Source organism: Agelaius tricolor, unplaced genomic scaffold, assembly GCF_023055355.1.
Source record: "Agelaius tricolor isolate 1412-34295 unplaced genomic scaffold, bAgeTri1.0.p SCAF_22, whole genome shotgun sequence".
Classification (NCBI taxonomy): Eukaryota; Metazoa; Chordata; class Aves; order Passeriformes; family Icteridae; genus Agelaius; species Agelaius tricolor.
Genome location: NW_027269282.1, coordinates 8812387 through 8829408, shown reverse-complemented (window position 1 = coordinate 8829408; position 17022 = coordinate 8812387). Strand labels below are relative to the sequence as shown.

General features: G+C 50.0%; 2 protein-coding genes across 3 annotated transcripts in view; one reads left to right on the top strand and one right to left on the bottom strand.

Moving 5' to 3' along the window:
• Window positions 1-5932, top strand: part of EIF3A (eukaryotic translation initiation factor 3 subunit A) — a 29244-nt gene extending 23312 nt beyond the window's left edge. The window contains exons 19-23 of one of the 2 annotated variants that reach the window (XM_071446443.1): window positions 170-547; window positions 578-987; window positions 2638-2812; window positions 3237-3406; window positions 4670-5932. In XM_071446443.1, coding sequence (XP_071302544.1) covers window positions 170-547; window positions 578-987; window positions 2638-2812; window positions 3237-3406; window positions 4670-4908 — 1372 coding nt within the window. In that variant the 3' untranslated portion in view covers window positions 4909-5932. Of the gene's footprint in view, window positions 1-169; window positions 988-2637; window positions 2813-3236; window positions 3407-4669 lie in introns of both variants that reach the window. The other variant, XM_071446441.1, reaches the window with a different exon arrangement.
• A 6702-nt stretch (window positions 5933-12634) lies between these two features.
• Window positions 12635-13689, bottom strand: NANOS1 (nanos C2HC-type zinc finger 1). Its single transcript, XM_071446444.1, has one exon. It carries the CDS (start codon window positions 13612-13614, stop codon window positions 12832-12834), a length of 783 nt encoding a protein of 260 aa, XP_071302545.1. The 5' UTR covers window positions 13615-13689; the 3' UTR covers window positions 12635-12831.
• Window positions 13690-17022: the final 3333 nt, after the last annotated feature.

Genomic DNA, 17022 nt, shown 5'->3' with positions numbered 1-17022 from the left:
TAGCAATGGAGGGCGTTAAAAGGTGCATTTTGAAACTGCACACTTTGTGTCTGGAGCCACTCACCAAGAGGGTGCAGTCAGAAATGGCCCTGAGGGTTTTGATGCTGTTGATGTAAAGCTTTCCTGGATGTCACCTTCCACTTTTCAGTCGTTCCCTGTGGTTTTGCAGAGACTGGCGTCGAGGAGATCCACGAGACGATGACCGACCGTTCCGCCGCGGGGACGATCTGCCCCGGCGAGGGGACGATCTGCCCAGGCGTGCTCCTGCAGATGACAAGGAGCGTCCTCCAGAATCAGCAGAGGACAGGCCACCTAGACGGGAAGGGGACGAGGACAGGCCCCCGAGGCGAGAAGGGGATGAGGACAGGCCCCCCAGACGTGGCTTGGACGAGGACAGGCCGCCCCGGCGTGGTTTGGATGATGACAGAGGAAGCTGGCGAGCTGCAGATGACGACAGGGGTCCCAGACGTGTCCTGGATGATGACAGGCCCCCCAGACGTGTCCTGGATGATGACAGGCCCCCCAGACGTGTCCTGGATGATGACAGGCCCCCCAGACGTGTCCTGGATGATGACAGACCACCCAGACGCGCCCTGGATGACGACAGGCCTCCCCGGCGCGGCTTGGACGATGACAGAGGCAGCTGGCGCGCGGCAGATGACGACAGAGGGCCCCGGCGCGGGCTGGATGACGAGCGGCCGCCCCGGCGGGCCCTGGATGAGGACAGGCCCCCCAGGCGTGCCCTGGATGATGACAGGGGCAGCTGGCGGGCTGCAGATGATGACAGGGGGCCCCGGCGCGGGCTGGATGATGACAGAGGGCCCCGGCGCGGGCTGGATGACGACAGGATGGCCCGGCGGGATGAGGACAGGGGACCCTGGCGCAACGCGGACGATGACAGGCTCTCCAGGAGAGACGATGACAGGGGCCCGTGGCGCGGCGGTGAGGACTCCAGGCCAGGTCCCTGGAGACCGTTTGGTAAACCAGGTAAAACATAGAAACAAACAATAATCCTCCCTCCATTGTCCTCATAGATAGGGGGTGTAACATACTTGATACCAGAGGTGGGAGAATCGGCTCTGAAAACATCTAGATTAATTTGTCTTATGTGGACAGTCCTGTGATGGTGTTCACAGGGGTCTGAGGATGAGGGAAGAGACGAGGATCTGACTCCATGTTTCAGAAGGCTTGATTTATTATTTTATGATATGTGTTATATTAAAACTATACTAAAAGAATAGAAGAAAGGATTTCATCAGAAGGCTAGCTAAGAATAGAAAAAGAAAGAATGATAACAAAAGCTTGTGTCTCAGAGAGTCTGAGCCAGCTGACTGTGATTGGCCATTAATTAGAAACAAGCACATGAGCCCAATCCCAGATGCCCCTGTTGCATTCCACAGCAGCAGATAACCATTGGTTACATTTTGTTCCTGAGGCCTCTCAGCTTCTCAGGAGAAAAAATCCTAAGGAAGGGATTTTTCAGAAAATATCATGGCTACACACTCCTCCACTTAGCATAATTAAACCTTTTCATTTGGTTGAATTAAAAAAAATTTGCTTGTCTGGAAGATACGGATGGTCACACACTTAACACTGGTCACCTCCCTGTGTGCAAAAGCAAAATATGCAATTGAATGCTCTGCTGGTAGCATTCTCACTAGATTAGCACACCTTGGACTCTTTCCCTACCACTTCCATGTGTCTAAAGTTTATCTCCTTCTAAAGGAAGATTTTGATACTTTTTTCAAGTGGGTGTGGTTTTGAAAAGCACTTCCTGTGTGTACAGAGATAAAGTTTTTAACATTCCCTTTTTGTTTTTATCCCTTACTGAGAGTCCTGTTTAGAGCAGAGCTTGGATTAGATGACCTTCTGAGGTCCCTTAAAATCTGAATTACCCTGTTCTTGTATTGTTTATTTCTATTTTAAGTGTCATTGGTGGTGTCTAGAGCTGTTTCTGATTCTTTTCAGAACTGTTGATGACATTTGAATGTTAGATATTATTTTGATTTCCTGGTTCTTTTCACTTAGGTATTGGCAGGCACCATGTCAGCTTTCATAGACACTAATTAAATAATCCAAACATTTAGAAAACTTACTATAAATATCAAAACTTGCATTCCAGTTTTTCCTATTTAAAGCCAAAGCAGGCTACATAATAAAGAATTCCCATTCATAAATAACTGAGCAGTACTGCAGAGTGCACTGTGTTAAGTGGATGGTAACAAAAGTCACATTTTAAAGTAGTGCTTTAAAAAGCAGTAAATTCTTTAAAAATCTGCTTCCTTAAAATCTCCTCACTTGTGGATTTTCAGTAAGGAATCTGCTGTCTGGGCTACACCCTTTGCTTCTGCTTTACTTGTTTTGCACCAGACCCTTGTGGTTTCTGGCTGAAAACTGTAGGGTGCAGCCAGCTCTGCTGAACTGCAGCCCTGTGCATTACTGGCTTTACATTTAGCAGCTTGCACAGGGTTTTCTCTGTGCCTCCTGTGTGCAAACTTCTTACAAACATCCTGAGTTGCATCTTCAGGAGTCAGAACTTGAAGAACCAGTTTCTGTGACGGAAGTGAAGGGTTCTTTGTCTACAACAGAGATCAGAGGTCAGTCACAAACTCCTTTGACTGTGTTTCGTTCTTCCAGGGGGGTGGAGAGAACGAGAGAAGGCTCGTGAGGACAGCTGGGGCCCTCCCCGAGACTCCAGACCTTCGGGAGACCGTGAATGGGATCGAGACAAAGATCGGGATGAAAGTGAGAAGGAGCGGGAATTCGACAGGGAGAGAGATTTTGATCGAGACGATCGTTTCAGGCGTCCCAGGTCTGACTGCTCTGTTTAAGTACTTCTAGAATGTTTCTGCAAAAAGAAAAAAGGGCCCTGCTGATACAGAAATAACGTGGAATTGCTGAGTGAAAGGAACAAGGGTTAGTTTGTGTGAAACTAAGCACTTTAGGGCAGCAAATGGATAGGGGCATTTTGGGGCCTTTTTGGTTTGTTATTTTTAGGATGATATCTGTTTACAGGAGGAATTCCAAAATGCTTAAAATGCTTTTAAATTTTTCTTTTTAACCTATTATCAAGAGAATTCCATGTTAGGCTCCGGAAAAACAAAACCAATTTTGGAAGTACGTTAAATAGACACCCACTAAGTCTGTAAATATCTGTGTTGTGATTTATTACTGCTCCTTTCCATAGCAGAGATAAAAATCCTAACATTTCGTTTTTACATTTTGCGTGGCCAAAGGGATGAAGGCGGTTGGAGGAGAGGGCCAGCTGAGGAAACTTCCAGCTGGAGAGATTCGAGTCGTCGTGAGGAGTGGGACAGAGGTGGCCGTGACATGAGAGACCGGCGTGGTGACGACAGGGAGCCGCCCCTCAGGAGAGGAGTCCCGCTGCGATCCGAGCGGGAAGAGCGTACGTTCCTTTAGTGTCCCTAAAGTCCTGACACTGCTGGGGAGGGCTCACATGGGAGTGGGTTATGTTTTCAGCCTGGCTTGAAAGTGCCTTTCCATAAACAAAATAATAGAAAGCACCTTCGGCGCAATACGGAATTCTTCAGGGAATCTTAACTATTTGTAGTTGTGGTGTTTTCCATCTTAGTAGCATTTCACTTCTGCAGTAGGAGGATAACATTTCAAATATGCACTTCTCATAGGATTGTGTTCTGGGTGTATGTAGTCCTTGTGTTCAGATTATCAAGGCAGACATCCCAGAAAGTAATTTCTTAAGACCCTTTCCTTAAAACCATTAAAATGTGACAGAAATATTTGTGAATGAGGGTTTCACACTATTAGTGATATTAATTTTGATGACAGACCTGTATTAATTTCATATATTTATTAATCCTTTACTGTGTTCTAAAAATACACTAACAGCAAATCCATTTAACCTGGAGGGACCACCACATCTTCCAATTCTGGCATTCTTACCTTCAGAATCTCATTTTATCTCTGCCCCAAATGTCGGTGCTCCTGCACTTGGGAGCAGGCTGAAACAAAACATGGCAGCAAACACAGGAGTGCTGCTGACAGAAAGGCAGAGTGTTCTCAGTGTGGAGATTTTTTTTTTAATGTTTCAAGAAGTTTTGGGATTTGACTTCTTAGCATCTGTCACAGCTTTGTTCACACACAGCTCGGGTGGCACTCTTAGCATCGTTTTGGTGGAAAGGAACAGTAAAGGGTGGGTGGATGCTGTTACCAGTGGAGTAATGTAATTCAGTACCATTTTACCTCTGATTCCAGTAGGCTGAAGAGCAATTTCCTCTCGTTTAATAACAGCAAACATTTTTCCACAAATGTTTTTAAGTCAGGATTTGTGTTTTCAGGGTTCAGTCATTTCTAAGGAGATGCTTTTGTGATTTTAATTCTGCTAATATAAGAATATATTTCTACACCATAAGACCACATACATCAGTAGAACATTCTAATTGCAATTCCTGTGTTTTAAAGATGACATTTAGATTGCTCACCACAATCCCAAACCTGAGAAGAAGTTTGAGTAGTTCTGCTGTACTTTCCTATAAAATTAAAACGTGTATTTGGCCACTGTCATGGTGTTCCTGGTGGCAGGGCTGAGGATCAGTAAATCCCACTGCTGGGGTCGGGGCTGTTTGTTGGAGCTCTTGCAGGCTGCTGCTGGAGCGTGACTGAGTTGTTTTTCTTTCTCCCCGCACCACAGCGAGCTCGTGGCGGCGCGCCGACGACAGGAGGGAAGAGCGCGGCGAGGAGCGGGAGCCGCCGCGGCGCTCGGGCCCTGCTCCTGCTGCTCCTCCAACTTCTGCTGCCCCAGCAGCATCCAAAGAGAGAGAAAGGGATGGGGAGAAGGAGAAGGGATCCTGGAAAGCAGAGAAGGAGCGTGAAACACGCCGCACTAAAAACGAGACAGACGAAGAAGGGTGGACCACTGTACGACGTTAAGTGGGAATCACAGAGTTTAACCGATGTTTTAGCTTTGATTTGATGGAATCCACAGATTATATTTGTGCTTATAAACATTCTGAATTGGAATTCTTTAACCAATGTTTTGAGGTAACATGAAAGCATGAATTACTTAACTCATATAGATTGATCATGCACAAAACTCACAGCAGAAGGTTGGAAATTGAATGCCAGGTTTTGAGATTTCAAATGATGCTTATTTCATGGGTCATTTGTTGCTAAAATAAAAAGAAGCAAGCCCAACAGCTGTCTTCAGTACAGCTTCTCTTTCGCACCAAAAACAGGCTGCCCTTTTTATTTTTAGTCTCTCTTAGTTTGGAATGGGGTATTATTGTCACAGGACACGCATTTGAAAACGCCTCTGTTCACACAGTGGAATTATTGAAAAAGCAGAGCTAAAAGAATTTGCATAATTAGCCAAAAAGTAGAAAAGCCCTCTTTTACATAGGTATTTTTGAGGGCAGGCTCTCTCTGAGATACTTTATCACTATCTAAATTCAGTAAGTTGTTTAAATTTGAATTGAATACAATAAACATTGTGAATTAGCTACACTGGGATATTTTCTGTAGATTTACTTGAATCCATAATGCCTCTGAGGCCACTTTGCAGTCATTGTTCCAGTAATGTACACACTGCTGCAGTGTACAAATCAAACTTGCAGCTTTTACAATTTGTGTTTTGGTAAGCATATGGCTATGTACTTTCTGTTGCCAATATCACAACTGCTTTTTCCATTACTGGATAATTCATGCCTTTCAAGGATTTATAAATATTGTCATATTTAAAATGTGTGGTTTTGGAGAAATTGTTCAATTTTCCCCCCAATTCTTTGTCTTCAGGGTCAATTCTTTCCCTTTCCAAAAAAGTGATTTGTAGTAATGGCTGTGTTGACTTTAAAGCTGGGGTGCAGTAACAACAAGGAACAATCTGGTCACACTGAAGCCAACACAGAACTTGCTGCTGTGTGTTTCTTCAATGATAAATAAACAAGTTAAGGAATTAGCTGCTGCAGTGTCTTGACTTGTTGGTGAGTCCTGCACCATGTGTTCATGCTGAACAGTTGTTGAACAACCATTTTCTGTTCTCAGACCTGTTCTGTACCAGCTGAAGGAGAAGGTGAGAACACCTGAGAAATCTGGTGTGTGAACAGGTTGTCCTTTTCCTGCCCTTTTCTGGGTTATCCGGGGCCAGTAGTTTTCTTGGGAAAAACTTGCTCTCAGAACCATCTTCTCAGTGCTTGATTTTTGTGTCTTTGGATCCTGTCATTGTTGGTTGAGTCATATGACTCCTTCAGACAAGTAGTGTTTTCCAAGGATAAAAAAGAATGCTGTATTTTTTTGTTCTTTATACAGTCCCAAAAAAGATGGAACTAGAGACCAGCAGCCATCCAGTTATGGTGCTTACTGGATCTGGAGTAGGGGTTGCTGCTGTTCTTCAGCCTCCTCCTGCTGTCCTTGCATTCTGTGTCACTGGATGCTGTTAAAGGGGAGCCAGGAGCTCACTCCAGTGCTGGCTGTGGAATTCTTGTGGTACTTAGAACCACGTTTGTCCAGTGTGGTTTTGAAGACCTCCAAGGCTGAGGACTGCACAAGTGTTCTGGGAAGCCTCTTCCAATGCTTGCCTGCTCCAGAGTGAAAAATCAGTGTCACAGAATGGTTTGGGGTGGAAGGGGACCTCAAAGGACATCCAGTCCAGCCCTCAGCTGCAATGAGTAGGAACATATTTGATAGGTCATGTTGCTCAGAGCTTGAATGGGGCATGGGGCATCCACCCTTTCTCTGGGCAATCTGTGCCAGTGTTTTCCACCCTCATTGTTTAAAAAACCTCTTGTATCTAATCTGAATCAACCATCCTTCAGTTTATAACCATTACCCCTTTTCCTATCACAATGAAATCTGCCAAAAAATCTGTGCCCATCCTTCTTACAGTGTGGAGGGATGGAATGTAAGAAAATAGTGCAGAAGGCAGTCTCACACCTGAGGAGTTGCAGCTGTACTGATCACCAAAGATTAGGAACAGGCCTGCCCTTAACAGGCCACAGCTGTGTCCAGTAATGATGAGTGCTATAAAAGAGTGGCTTAGCTGGGTGAGGAGAGAGCTGGAGTTTGTTGGCTGCTGTGAAGAGGAAGGAGCCAGTGCTGTGAGGAGCTGCCCATGAGAAATCACCAAGGTGTGGAACTTCTGCAATACAATGACCACATTACAGGCCCCCTTCAAAGGCCACAGTTAGGGCTCTGTGGAACCTTCTGTTCTCCAGGCTGGAAAACCCCAGCCTTTCTTCACTGGGGAGGTGCTCCAGTGCTCTGGTCGTTTTTGTGGCCCTCAAAAGTTAAAACCTCTCTCTTTTGGCTTCTGCCTTGTCTCTCTGCTCTCTGTGTGCTACTGTGGAAAGCTGGAATTTTCCAGAGAACTTTCTAGTAGGAAATGGGTGACTGCTGTGAGGTGTTCCTTTCTCCAGGCTGAACAGGCCCTGTCCCTTCACCCTTTCCTCCCAGACGTGTGCTCCAGCCCTGGACACTGTGTTGGTCCTCTACTGAACTCAAATTTGGCCGAGTCCTTGTGTGGGGGGAATGGAAGCCCAAAGAGCACACAGGAAAGATGAGGTGAACTGAGGGGGACACTTCCCTTCTCCAGGCTTGGATCCAAGCTCAAACAGCCTGGGCTCTGCTGGCTCATGCTCACCTTTTCCCCTGTTTGAGCCCCCAGCCTGGCAGGGCAAGGGTTCCTTCCTTGGCTGGGCAGGCCCCTGCCCCGCTCCCTCCTGAGTTCAGCAGGCTCCTGGCCATCCCTCTGGCCAGCAGCCCTGTCCAGGTGTGTCCCCAGGGCTGGGATCCCACCTCAGGGTCATCCTGTGGCTGCTCCAGGCCTGGAGGATGGTCCCAGCCCAACCCCTGCCCACAGTGCTGAGCCTGGACATCCAGGCAGGTTTTCTGCCCCCTTTTGTTATGTGGGCTGCAGCATCCTGAGCTGGGTGCAAGGATGGTGTGTGAGACAGTGCTGAAAACCTTGTTAAAGCTGAGATGAAGAACATCCAGTGCTGCTCCCCTCGTCCACAAAGATATTTTATTGTAGAAGGCAGGTGAGCCAGGCATGGCTTACCCTCAGTAATTCCATTCTGGCTGTTCCCAGTTGTCTTCTGCATGTCCCCAAAAAGATGTTCTGAAAGGATTTCCTCTGATTCTCCCAGGAACTGAAGTGATACCATGTGGCCTGTGCTTTCTCAGGTGGTCCTTTCAGCCTGTTATCAACAGCAGGCACAACATTTGCCTTTCTCCAGCCTTGTAATATGTAAATAGTGATTATACCTTCAGTTGCACAGTTTTAATTGTATCCACACAAAGACACTTTCACACAGGGATGAGCGTTAGTCATCCCTGCACCAGCTAAAGCTGCTTCCCAATCTGTGTTATTAATTTGCATTATTTGAGATTGTGGTAATGTTGTGTTACATTCTCAGGGCTGGGCAGCTTGAGGAGAGGCTGGAGAGATGTGAGTTTTGCAGGCATGCAAATGTGTTTATTTTATTGCTTGCTCTGTTTAGACACAATACTGACAGTGATCAAAAATCCCTGCTGACCAAATCCAACAGCTCAAACCTCCATCTCCATCATTAAAATGAACACAAAATTTGGTTACGTGAAAATGTTGCCAAATGAGTTTTGTGTCAATCTTTGCCTTGTTTGAGTCACATTCCCTTTAACAGCTAAATTTTCCAGTGAACCTTAGAAGAACACAAACTGTGACAGGCTGTATTTAGAAGGCAGAACTTAAGGCTGCTGCTGTTTGAATGGGTGCAAATGTTGCTGGATTAAAATAAATCTTCAGCAGGGCAGTGTCAGGTATGAGAAGTGCTGTTTCCTTCCTGCTCCAGGAGCAGTCCAGACACTGACCCAGCCCACGGGCAGGGACATCATGGTCCTCAGCAGAAGGGGGCATAATTGGCATTATATTTAAGCTTTCTCTAGAGTGCTTTACCGATAAAAACTAATATTTCCTTACAAAATCCATATTTATGAGAACTGGCAGGGTGCAGTGGTGTTGCTCCTGACTAGGCACAGCCACAACTGCAGCCCAGGACATGTCATGACTTTGGTGACCTCAGTGAGGCCATGAGGAGGGCCAGGAGGATGCTGGGGTGGGCTGGGGGCCAGCCAGGAGCCATCTCAGACAGGCTTGTCTTGCTGTATATGAAAGATATCTCTGTCATTTCCCTGTCCTTGGGCTGCTGTCACTGGCAGGAGCTGCTGCACGTAAGCAAGTTATCCTCCTGTGGCTAAAGGGTTCTGCTGAGTGGTGCCAGCCTACAAAGGGAAGGCACTGGGTCAGTGAAATGCAAGATCCAAAATGTACCTTTCATTCAGGCACTAGTGCCCATCCTGTGGTTTACTGCAGCATTGCAAGAAGTAGGCACTCAAGTGGAGTAACAAAAACACCCAATTCTTCCTTTTTTTGCCATGGCAGGACCAGCTGGAGCTGAAATGCTCTACACTTTGTCTGGTTCTCCTCTTAAATAAATTTAATGCCTTTAATTACAGTAGAATAGAGATTTTACAAACTATTCTACTGCATTTTACTAATCTGTTAGCCCTTCCTCTCTTGGGCTTTGCTAAACCTTGTTCCATTTTTAGTGAATCACTTGTTTTGTCCAGAAAACAGGCATTTTAGATTGTGTCTTTCTCCTCATGCAACTCTTAGCAACTCATCTCCAGTAAAAATTAATCTATATATCTAGTGGGTCAAACTGGCACTGAAAAAAAAAAATAAAAAAAAAGACATTTTATAGCTGTTGTGGTTTGGTCCTATGGCATCTACCTGAGGCACTGGTCAGCAGAGTGACAGCAACCTGCCCAAACAGAATTTCCACTGAAGATGGGCCCAGACTTACCTGACTTCAGCTGAATCAAGTTTCCTATACACCTGAAAGTAGTTTCTAATTAGAAGTAGCTTACTTTTTGCCAAAACTAGCACCAGCTGAGCATGATTATCCAATATCGTGTTCACTCCTTTTGTCAGACTATCGCTATAGAAAAGATTCCATGACTTACATGCACAAGTTTAAACAGGTGACCATAATATTTTGATTTGCAAATGCCTGTAGAAGAGTGAAAATAGGATCTTACTTTCCATAGATTTCAGATTAAGCTCTGCTGTTCCTAGAATTTAAATTACTAATGCAAACAATTCCCTGTATTTAAGGAGTCAAAGTAGCAATACAAACACTGTCTATTGTAATAACCTTTTCAGAGTGACCAAGAACAAGCATCTTTCTGCTCACTCAGTGCCACAAGGAGTGTGCTGGTACACCACAAATCACAGGAGCTTACTTCAAAAAAACAACCAAAAAATCCTTTAAGGTTTAGTCTTTGTTAGACTCACACTTGTAAATCTTTAAAGGGCAAGCTGTCCTGTTGAATGATTACATAAAGTAACTGAAGAGCCTTGCTGTCAGGCTGGCTTTTGCTGAATCCTGTCATCTTTCTGCAGTAGTCTGAGGTTTGTTTTTGGGGTTTTTTTTTGTACCTCCCCCACCCCCAACTGGTCTTGAAGCTGTTACTCTCCCACTTTACCTGTGAAGCCTTTGATGAGATGCCCAGTGCTGGGTAGCAGCGAGGCCAGGCAGCTCCTGGCCCTTCCAGAGCAAGGCTGCAGCTCCCTGCAGAACAGAACCAGGAGCTACAGGCTGTGGACACAAGTTCTCCTCTCACACAGGCTCTGCAGAAGGCCAGTGCCATCCAGGACACAGGATCTGCTGTTATCCTGAGGGATTTCAGGCCTTGCTACAGGGCTGGTGCTGCACAGCAGCTGAATGGAAAGAGCAGAGAGGAGGGGCAGGGTCATGGCAAACACCTCCAATCCAGCCCGGCCAGTTAACCCTCAGAAAACACCCGAGACAGGTTTTCTCTTTGATCTTTCTTGCTTTTGTGTCCAGTAACAGTCAACTGCATTAAAATGTATATAAGGATCTTCAAGCTTCCCACAAGGAGGTAACAAAAGTACAGAAGAAAACTCTTCCCACAGCATCACACTGGAGCTCGATTCTAATGTGTGATGGACACAGATTAAACCCACGTGGACCAGGAATCACAAAACCAAACACATCTAACTTGAACAGCTTCGAAGAGCCTGTGGTGCACTCCCCATAGAGCAGGAGACAAAATGTAATGTATTTAGCACAAGGATAGCTGCAGCCACTGAGTGTTACTTAATGCAAACCCCACTGCATTTGATAATTAGACCTGACACCATCTTTGGAGCCATCTGATGGAGATTTAAGGGAACACTTCCACACAAAATCAGATTCTCCCTCCTAATTGCTGTGGCTGGGAGTCAACAGCAGTGACTAATGAACCCTGGGTCCTCATCCCCAGCCCATCCCACACGTTTTGACTCCCTCCTTGACTGTCCTGCTCTCCTGACCCCATCTGCCACCCTGCTGAGCAGCTTTTCAAAAGGAAACCACTCAAGTGTGGATTACCCCTCACTTTCCCAGTTCCCTTTTTCTGTCCCATCTCCTTTCTCATCTTCCTGGTGATGTCCCAGAGTTCCTCCACAAGGCTCTCTTCACCTCTCTGCTTCACAGCAGTGTGACCCTCTGCCCTGAAAACTCCAGCACCCATCTCTCTGCTCCAGAGTACTCTTAAACTCCAAACTGCTGCTGCTCCTTGTCCTACCTCTGGGTAACAAAAAGCCCCCAAAAAACTAAAACAAAAAACAAACAACCAAAAAACTCAAAACAAAACAAACAAAAAAATCCCCAACAAAAACCTCAACTAAAAACAAACAAAAAACCCCAAATCAAAATAGCAACAAGGAACAGACAAACGAACCAAAAAAAAAAAAAAAGAAAGCCTTTTTTTCACTTTGGGATTAGAAGTGCTATAACCCTGGCTGATACTCAGTACCAAGGAACTGCCATCACCCAGAGCGGTCCAGGACTTCAGCCTAATTCTTATGCTTTGAACAGTCTGTGTAGAGTTAAGGATATTTGTTATCCACATGGGTAGATCTCTTTTACTTGCAAGGAGTTAAAGCCACATTCTCTGAACTCTTGAAAACAAACAACCTCCCTTTCTTCCATTCTCCTACAGTCACAGCTTTCTGCTTTGTCCAGGTCTCTTTCAAGCAGGCTTCCCCCATTCTCCACCACAAACACAGCTGCATCAAAGCTTGCTCCACTGCCTTTCTCACTGCCTTTCTGCCGGCAGCAAGGGCTCGGTTTGCTCTCTAGCCCAGAGTCAGCACGTTTTCAAACACGCACTTGGATGTTTTCTCCCCTCAGACCTTCCCTAAAGCTGCGTATTCCACACGGGGACCAGCGAGAGCAGCTCCATCGGTGCCCACCGGAGGAAGGCTGACCGCTCGGACGCTGCGATTCCGGGAAGCAGGAGCGAACCACCGAGAGCAGCTTCGATGGCGATTTGCACACCGGTTTTAATACCGGCCAAGGAAACCGCTGGGATGTTTGCTTTAAGAGCCGAAAGGCGGAGTGTTGTACCCTAATTAATACCCTGCTATTAGCTGGCGATGAAGAGCAGCTCTCCCGCCGCACGGAGCGCTCGGGCCGGCCGGGGGCAGAAGGCGGCGCTGCCCCGCCGCGGGCACCGGGAGCCCCCGGCCGCGGGCACCGGGACCCCGCCACCTCCCCGGCCGCGGGCTGAACCCCCGGACCCCCCGCGCACCGCCACCCAGTCAGACCTCGCCGTCTCCATAAAAATCACATATAGATATATTTTTTCTTACAATAAACAAACACAGCGCATCTCCGCCTCGCAGTGCCCGTGCCCGGCGCCGGGCTCCGCGCGTTCCAGCGCGCAGCGGCCGCCCCGGGGCAGGGTCCGGGGCCGGGACCGGGGCAGTGTCAGCGCTGGGGGGCGCGGGGCGAGCCCCGGGGGTCCCGGCCGCTAGCGGCCCTTCCTGCCCAGCGCGGTCCGGGCGTGCCGGAGCTGCCGGGCCGCCGGCACTTTGGACAGGGGGCAGTACTTGATGGTGTGGGCATTGTCGCCGCTGGCGCCGCACAGGGGGCAGGTGTAGCGCCGCAGCACCGGGCACAGGACGCGGCCGTCGGGTCCCTTGAGGATGTGCGTGGTGTAGAGGGCCACCGCCTCCTTGTTGTTCCGGCAGAAGACGCAGACCTGCAGCTCGGGCTTGAGCAGGCGGGAGGCGGCCCGCGGGTGCGCCGGCAGCCGCCCCGCCACCACCACGCCGCCCCAGGCGTGGGCAGAGCCCTCCCGGCCCGGGTGCTCCCCCGAGCAGTCGAACACCACCGCGGCGGGGCCGCCGCGCCCGGGAAAGGGGCTGAACTCGGCGAAGCGCTCCTCCAGCAGCCCCTCGCCGTGATGGTGGTGATGATGGTGGTGATGCCCGCACAGCTCCAGGTCGTGCAAGTCCAGCGCGCCCTCGAAGTACGGCCCCGCCGCCTCTTCTTCCTCTTCCTCCTCTTCCTCGTCCTCCTCGGCCGGCGGCACGGCGGCCGCTACTACCACCGAGGGGGGCTCGGGGCCGAAGCCCTTGCCGGGCCGCACGGCCTTGGTGATGAGCGTGGCCAGCCCCAGGTAGTCGTTCCAGGAGTTGAAGACGTTCCCGCAGGCGCTGTGGCTCCGGCCGCCGTAGCGGGCGCCCGGCAGGCACTCCACGGGCGGGAGGTGCCGGTGCTGCTCCAGCTTGGTACCCGGGAATGCCTCCATGGGAGCGGCCCCGCCTCAGGTGCGGGGCAGCACCGGGCGCTCCGAGCCCGCGGCCGCTCCCGTCCGCCGCCTCTGCGATCGCGCGGCCGCGCGGAGCGCCTCAAGTAGGGGGCGGGGGCGCGGCTGCCGCGCTCCCATTGGCTGTCGGCCAGAGCTCCCTCGCGATCATTGGCTGAGCGGCGAAGGGGGCGTGGCTCAGCTGCGGTCGGGGCGCGCTCCGGTCCCGCAGGTGCGGCCGGACCGGGACACCGACACCGGGGGACTGGGACGGGGATGGGGCTCGGGAACGAGATCGGGAACGGGGATGGAGATCGGGACTGGCAATCAGGAGTGGGATCAGGACAGAGATCGGGACTGGGACTGAGACCAGAATCAGGAGCGGGACCGGAACTAGGATGGGGATGGGGATCGGGATCGGGACTAGGATCAGGATCAGGACCGGGATACCGGGGACCGGGGGACGGGGACCGGAATGGGGACGGGGACCGGAATGGGGACGGGGACTGGGATGGGGATGGGGATGGGGATGGGGATGGAGATGGAGATGGAGATCGGGACCGGGGATGGGTATGGAGATCGGGACTGGCACCGGCACAGGAATCAGGAGTGGGATCGGGACAGAGATCGGGATTGGGACTGGGACCGGAATCAGGAGCGGGATTGGGACTGGGACCGGAATCAGGAGCGGGATCGGGACCGGGAAGGAGATCGGGACGGGGAGCGGTAGCGGAGCCGCAGGATGATCCGGGAGCAGCCCGTGCGAGCCGGACCCGACAAGGCACAGGTCCAGGCGGTGCCGCTCCGAGGGCCCGGCACTGACAGGGGGGAATCGCCCCCCGCCGCAGAGCGCTGCGGGCACAGAACAAGTTTAGCGCTGTACCGATGGGAGGGAGCCTTGTTAGCTCATGTAGATAAATAGGGCAGCAGGTGCCTTCCCACTGTGCAAATAAGTTGTGTGGGGCAGAGGGGATCTCCTGTCTTTACACCCCTTTTAGAAGTGGGTTTTAATTAATTGAATTAGAGAAGGTGTGGCTGGGGTCTCAGGTGAGTTACAGCCCTCACTGGAGTGCAGCTCTGGTGTGGGGAAGCAGTCTGGAATACTGAACTCTAGGAAGGGATGGGCCTGGCTATGCTGTGCCTGTGAGCGCTCTGGGTGCAGTGGGAGGATGGACAGACACCCTGGGCAGCAGGACAGGCAGCAGTGTCCCTCAGCACCCACTGCTGGGCCTGCTGAGCCCAGGTTTTGGTGGCCCAGCCCTCACCCCTCTGCTCAGTCCTTGCAGGGCAGGTGCTGTGCTGCAGGACAAGGGACTGTGGTGGGGAGATGCAAACCCCCTTTGCTGCCCCGATGGTTCCCAGCCAGTCAGGCCACCCAGAAACCAGATCCTCCTTCGGGAAGTATCAGGTGTGCTTTTCCATTTGGGCAAGAGGAGCTGACAATGCAAAGATCCTATTAATTTCCAGGCCCTGGTGAGAGCTGCTGGGCTGAGCAGGGTGGGTGGGTTTTGTCAGGAGTAAATATCCCTCCCCTGTGCACAGCCCTGATTTGTCAGTCTAACAGATGCTCCTCTGGCAGGTAAAGCAGCTTTCCAGTGTGTTTTGTTTGCATCTGGAATGGGCAGGTTTCATAAGCTCAGGTATCAGGAATCCCTCCCTGGGGGCTGGATCTGCCTCCCCAGCCCCATGAAATACCTGGGAAGTGGGTGTGCCAAGGACCAGGGAACAACAGGGATGGCTGCAGGGAACAGAGCTGGCTGGAGTCAGAGTTTCAGAGCATGAATTCTCTGTCTGAAACTCACTGGGACTCCCTTCAGTACTGAAAACATTCACAGAGGAAGTTCTGTTCCAGACCACATTGTGTGGGACACGGTTCTGCACTGGGTGACCACAGGGACATTTCACTGTCATGGGGTGTCAGGCTCAGCCCAGAGCTCATCCCTGAGATGCAGTTATGTGACAAACCTTTGCCCTCTTCACTGGAGTGTTCCAGGGCCTGATTTGCACTGGAGCCAGCAGGGAATGGCAGAGGTGACAGATGGGTGACAGGGCACAGGGTGATCAGTCAGAGTGGCTGAGCATCACTTCCTGGAGCAATTGTTGTATCTCATCTTCTGTAGACATTTTAGGAGGCAGAGAGAATAATTTCACATCACTGCTGTAGAAGTGTGTGTAGCTACAGGCAGAGAGTTACATGACCCTGTGTTGTGATGAAGAACCTGGAGCAGCATAAAATAACACCCTCACTGGGGAAAATATTGTGAAGGACAGACACCTGTCACCAGCACTGCAGTAACAGCATCCCCTGTTTGACCAACAGCTCAGCACAGCTCACATGCCTTGGCAATCCAAGCATTTGGGGTGTGTTGCAGGACTTATTCCATTACTTTCTTTGTCCAGACTTTTGCCCAGGGACCTGCATGTTCCAGGTGTTGAGCAAAGACCCAACAGCTCCACTCAGGTCCCTTCAGAGCTGTCAGGCATTGTCAGGCTTGCACCAAGCTCATGCCAGCTGATTGGGGTCACCCAGGCACAGTGCTGGTCCCAGAGCAGGGAATCCCACTGTTGACACTGGAATGAATCAATGTCTTGGTGAAACTCCTCATCAGTTTCAAGCAGCAAACAAAATATGTGGTCAAGAAGAGCTAATGGACAAACAGCTGCTTCTGGGAAGGATTGGTGTTTTGGTGTGCTTTGAAATGTTCTACATTTGCAGCACTGAGAACTGCATGAAAAACTGCTGCTGTCCTCAGCTGGAATTGGGATTATTTCTGACTGTGCCAGAGTCCCCTTTAGGACCCCTTGTCAGGGCTTGGGCAGTGTAGGAGCACAGGTGCCTTGGGGGTGTCTCATGTGAGTTTTCGTGGCAGGGCTGCACAGCTACCCTGGCAAGCTCTCATCTGGAGCAGCAGTGACAAACAAATAGCACAGTTGGCACTGTGAGTTCAGCACCACAGCCAAGCTCTGCCCAGCCAGGGGAAAGTTCTCTGCTCCCTCAGTGCAGAGAGAAGCTGTGTCAGAATTTCGAGCTGATCTGAGCACAGATCTGCTGGGGTCTGAGAAATCTGCTTGGGGAGACTGCTGGGGGAGCTCCCAGTGGCCACAGGGATTTGTAAGGTCCAAGATTGCTCCTGGGAATGCACACACTCATATAGATGTATGAAATCTGGGGCTGTGCCAGCTGCAGGTGAGTGAGGCCTTTGTTTGGGGCTGGAGGAAAGATTTTTTTTCTTTGTATCAAAGCAAAAATGATCTAACAAGTGACTTAACAAGAACGATAGAAGGATTTAAGCACAGAGGGGTTTGAGTGCATGCAGGACAGCTGTCAAGTTTAGAGAGGAGATTAGCAGTTCATTTGAGAGATAAATTAGGAAAGGGCTTACTCTGGGGGGCTGAGAGCTCCCCTGAGGC

Coding starts and splice junctions, on each gene's coding strand:
- NANOS1 (XM_071446444.1), bottom strand. CDS start 13,614: ATGGAGGCATTCCCGGGTACCAAGCTGGAGCAGCACCGGCACCTCCCG.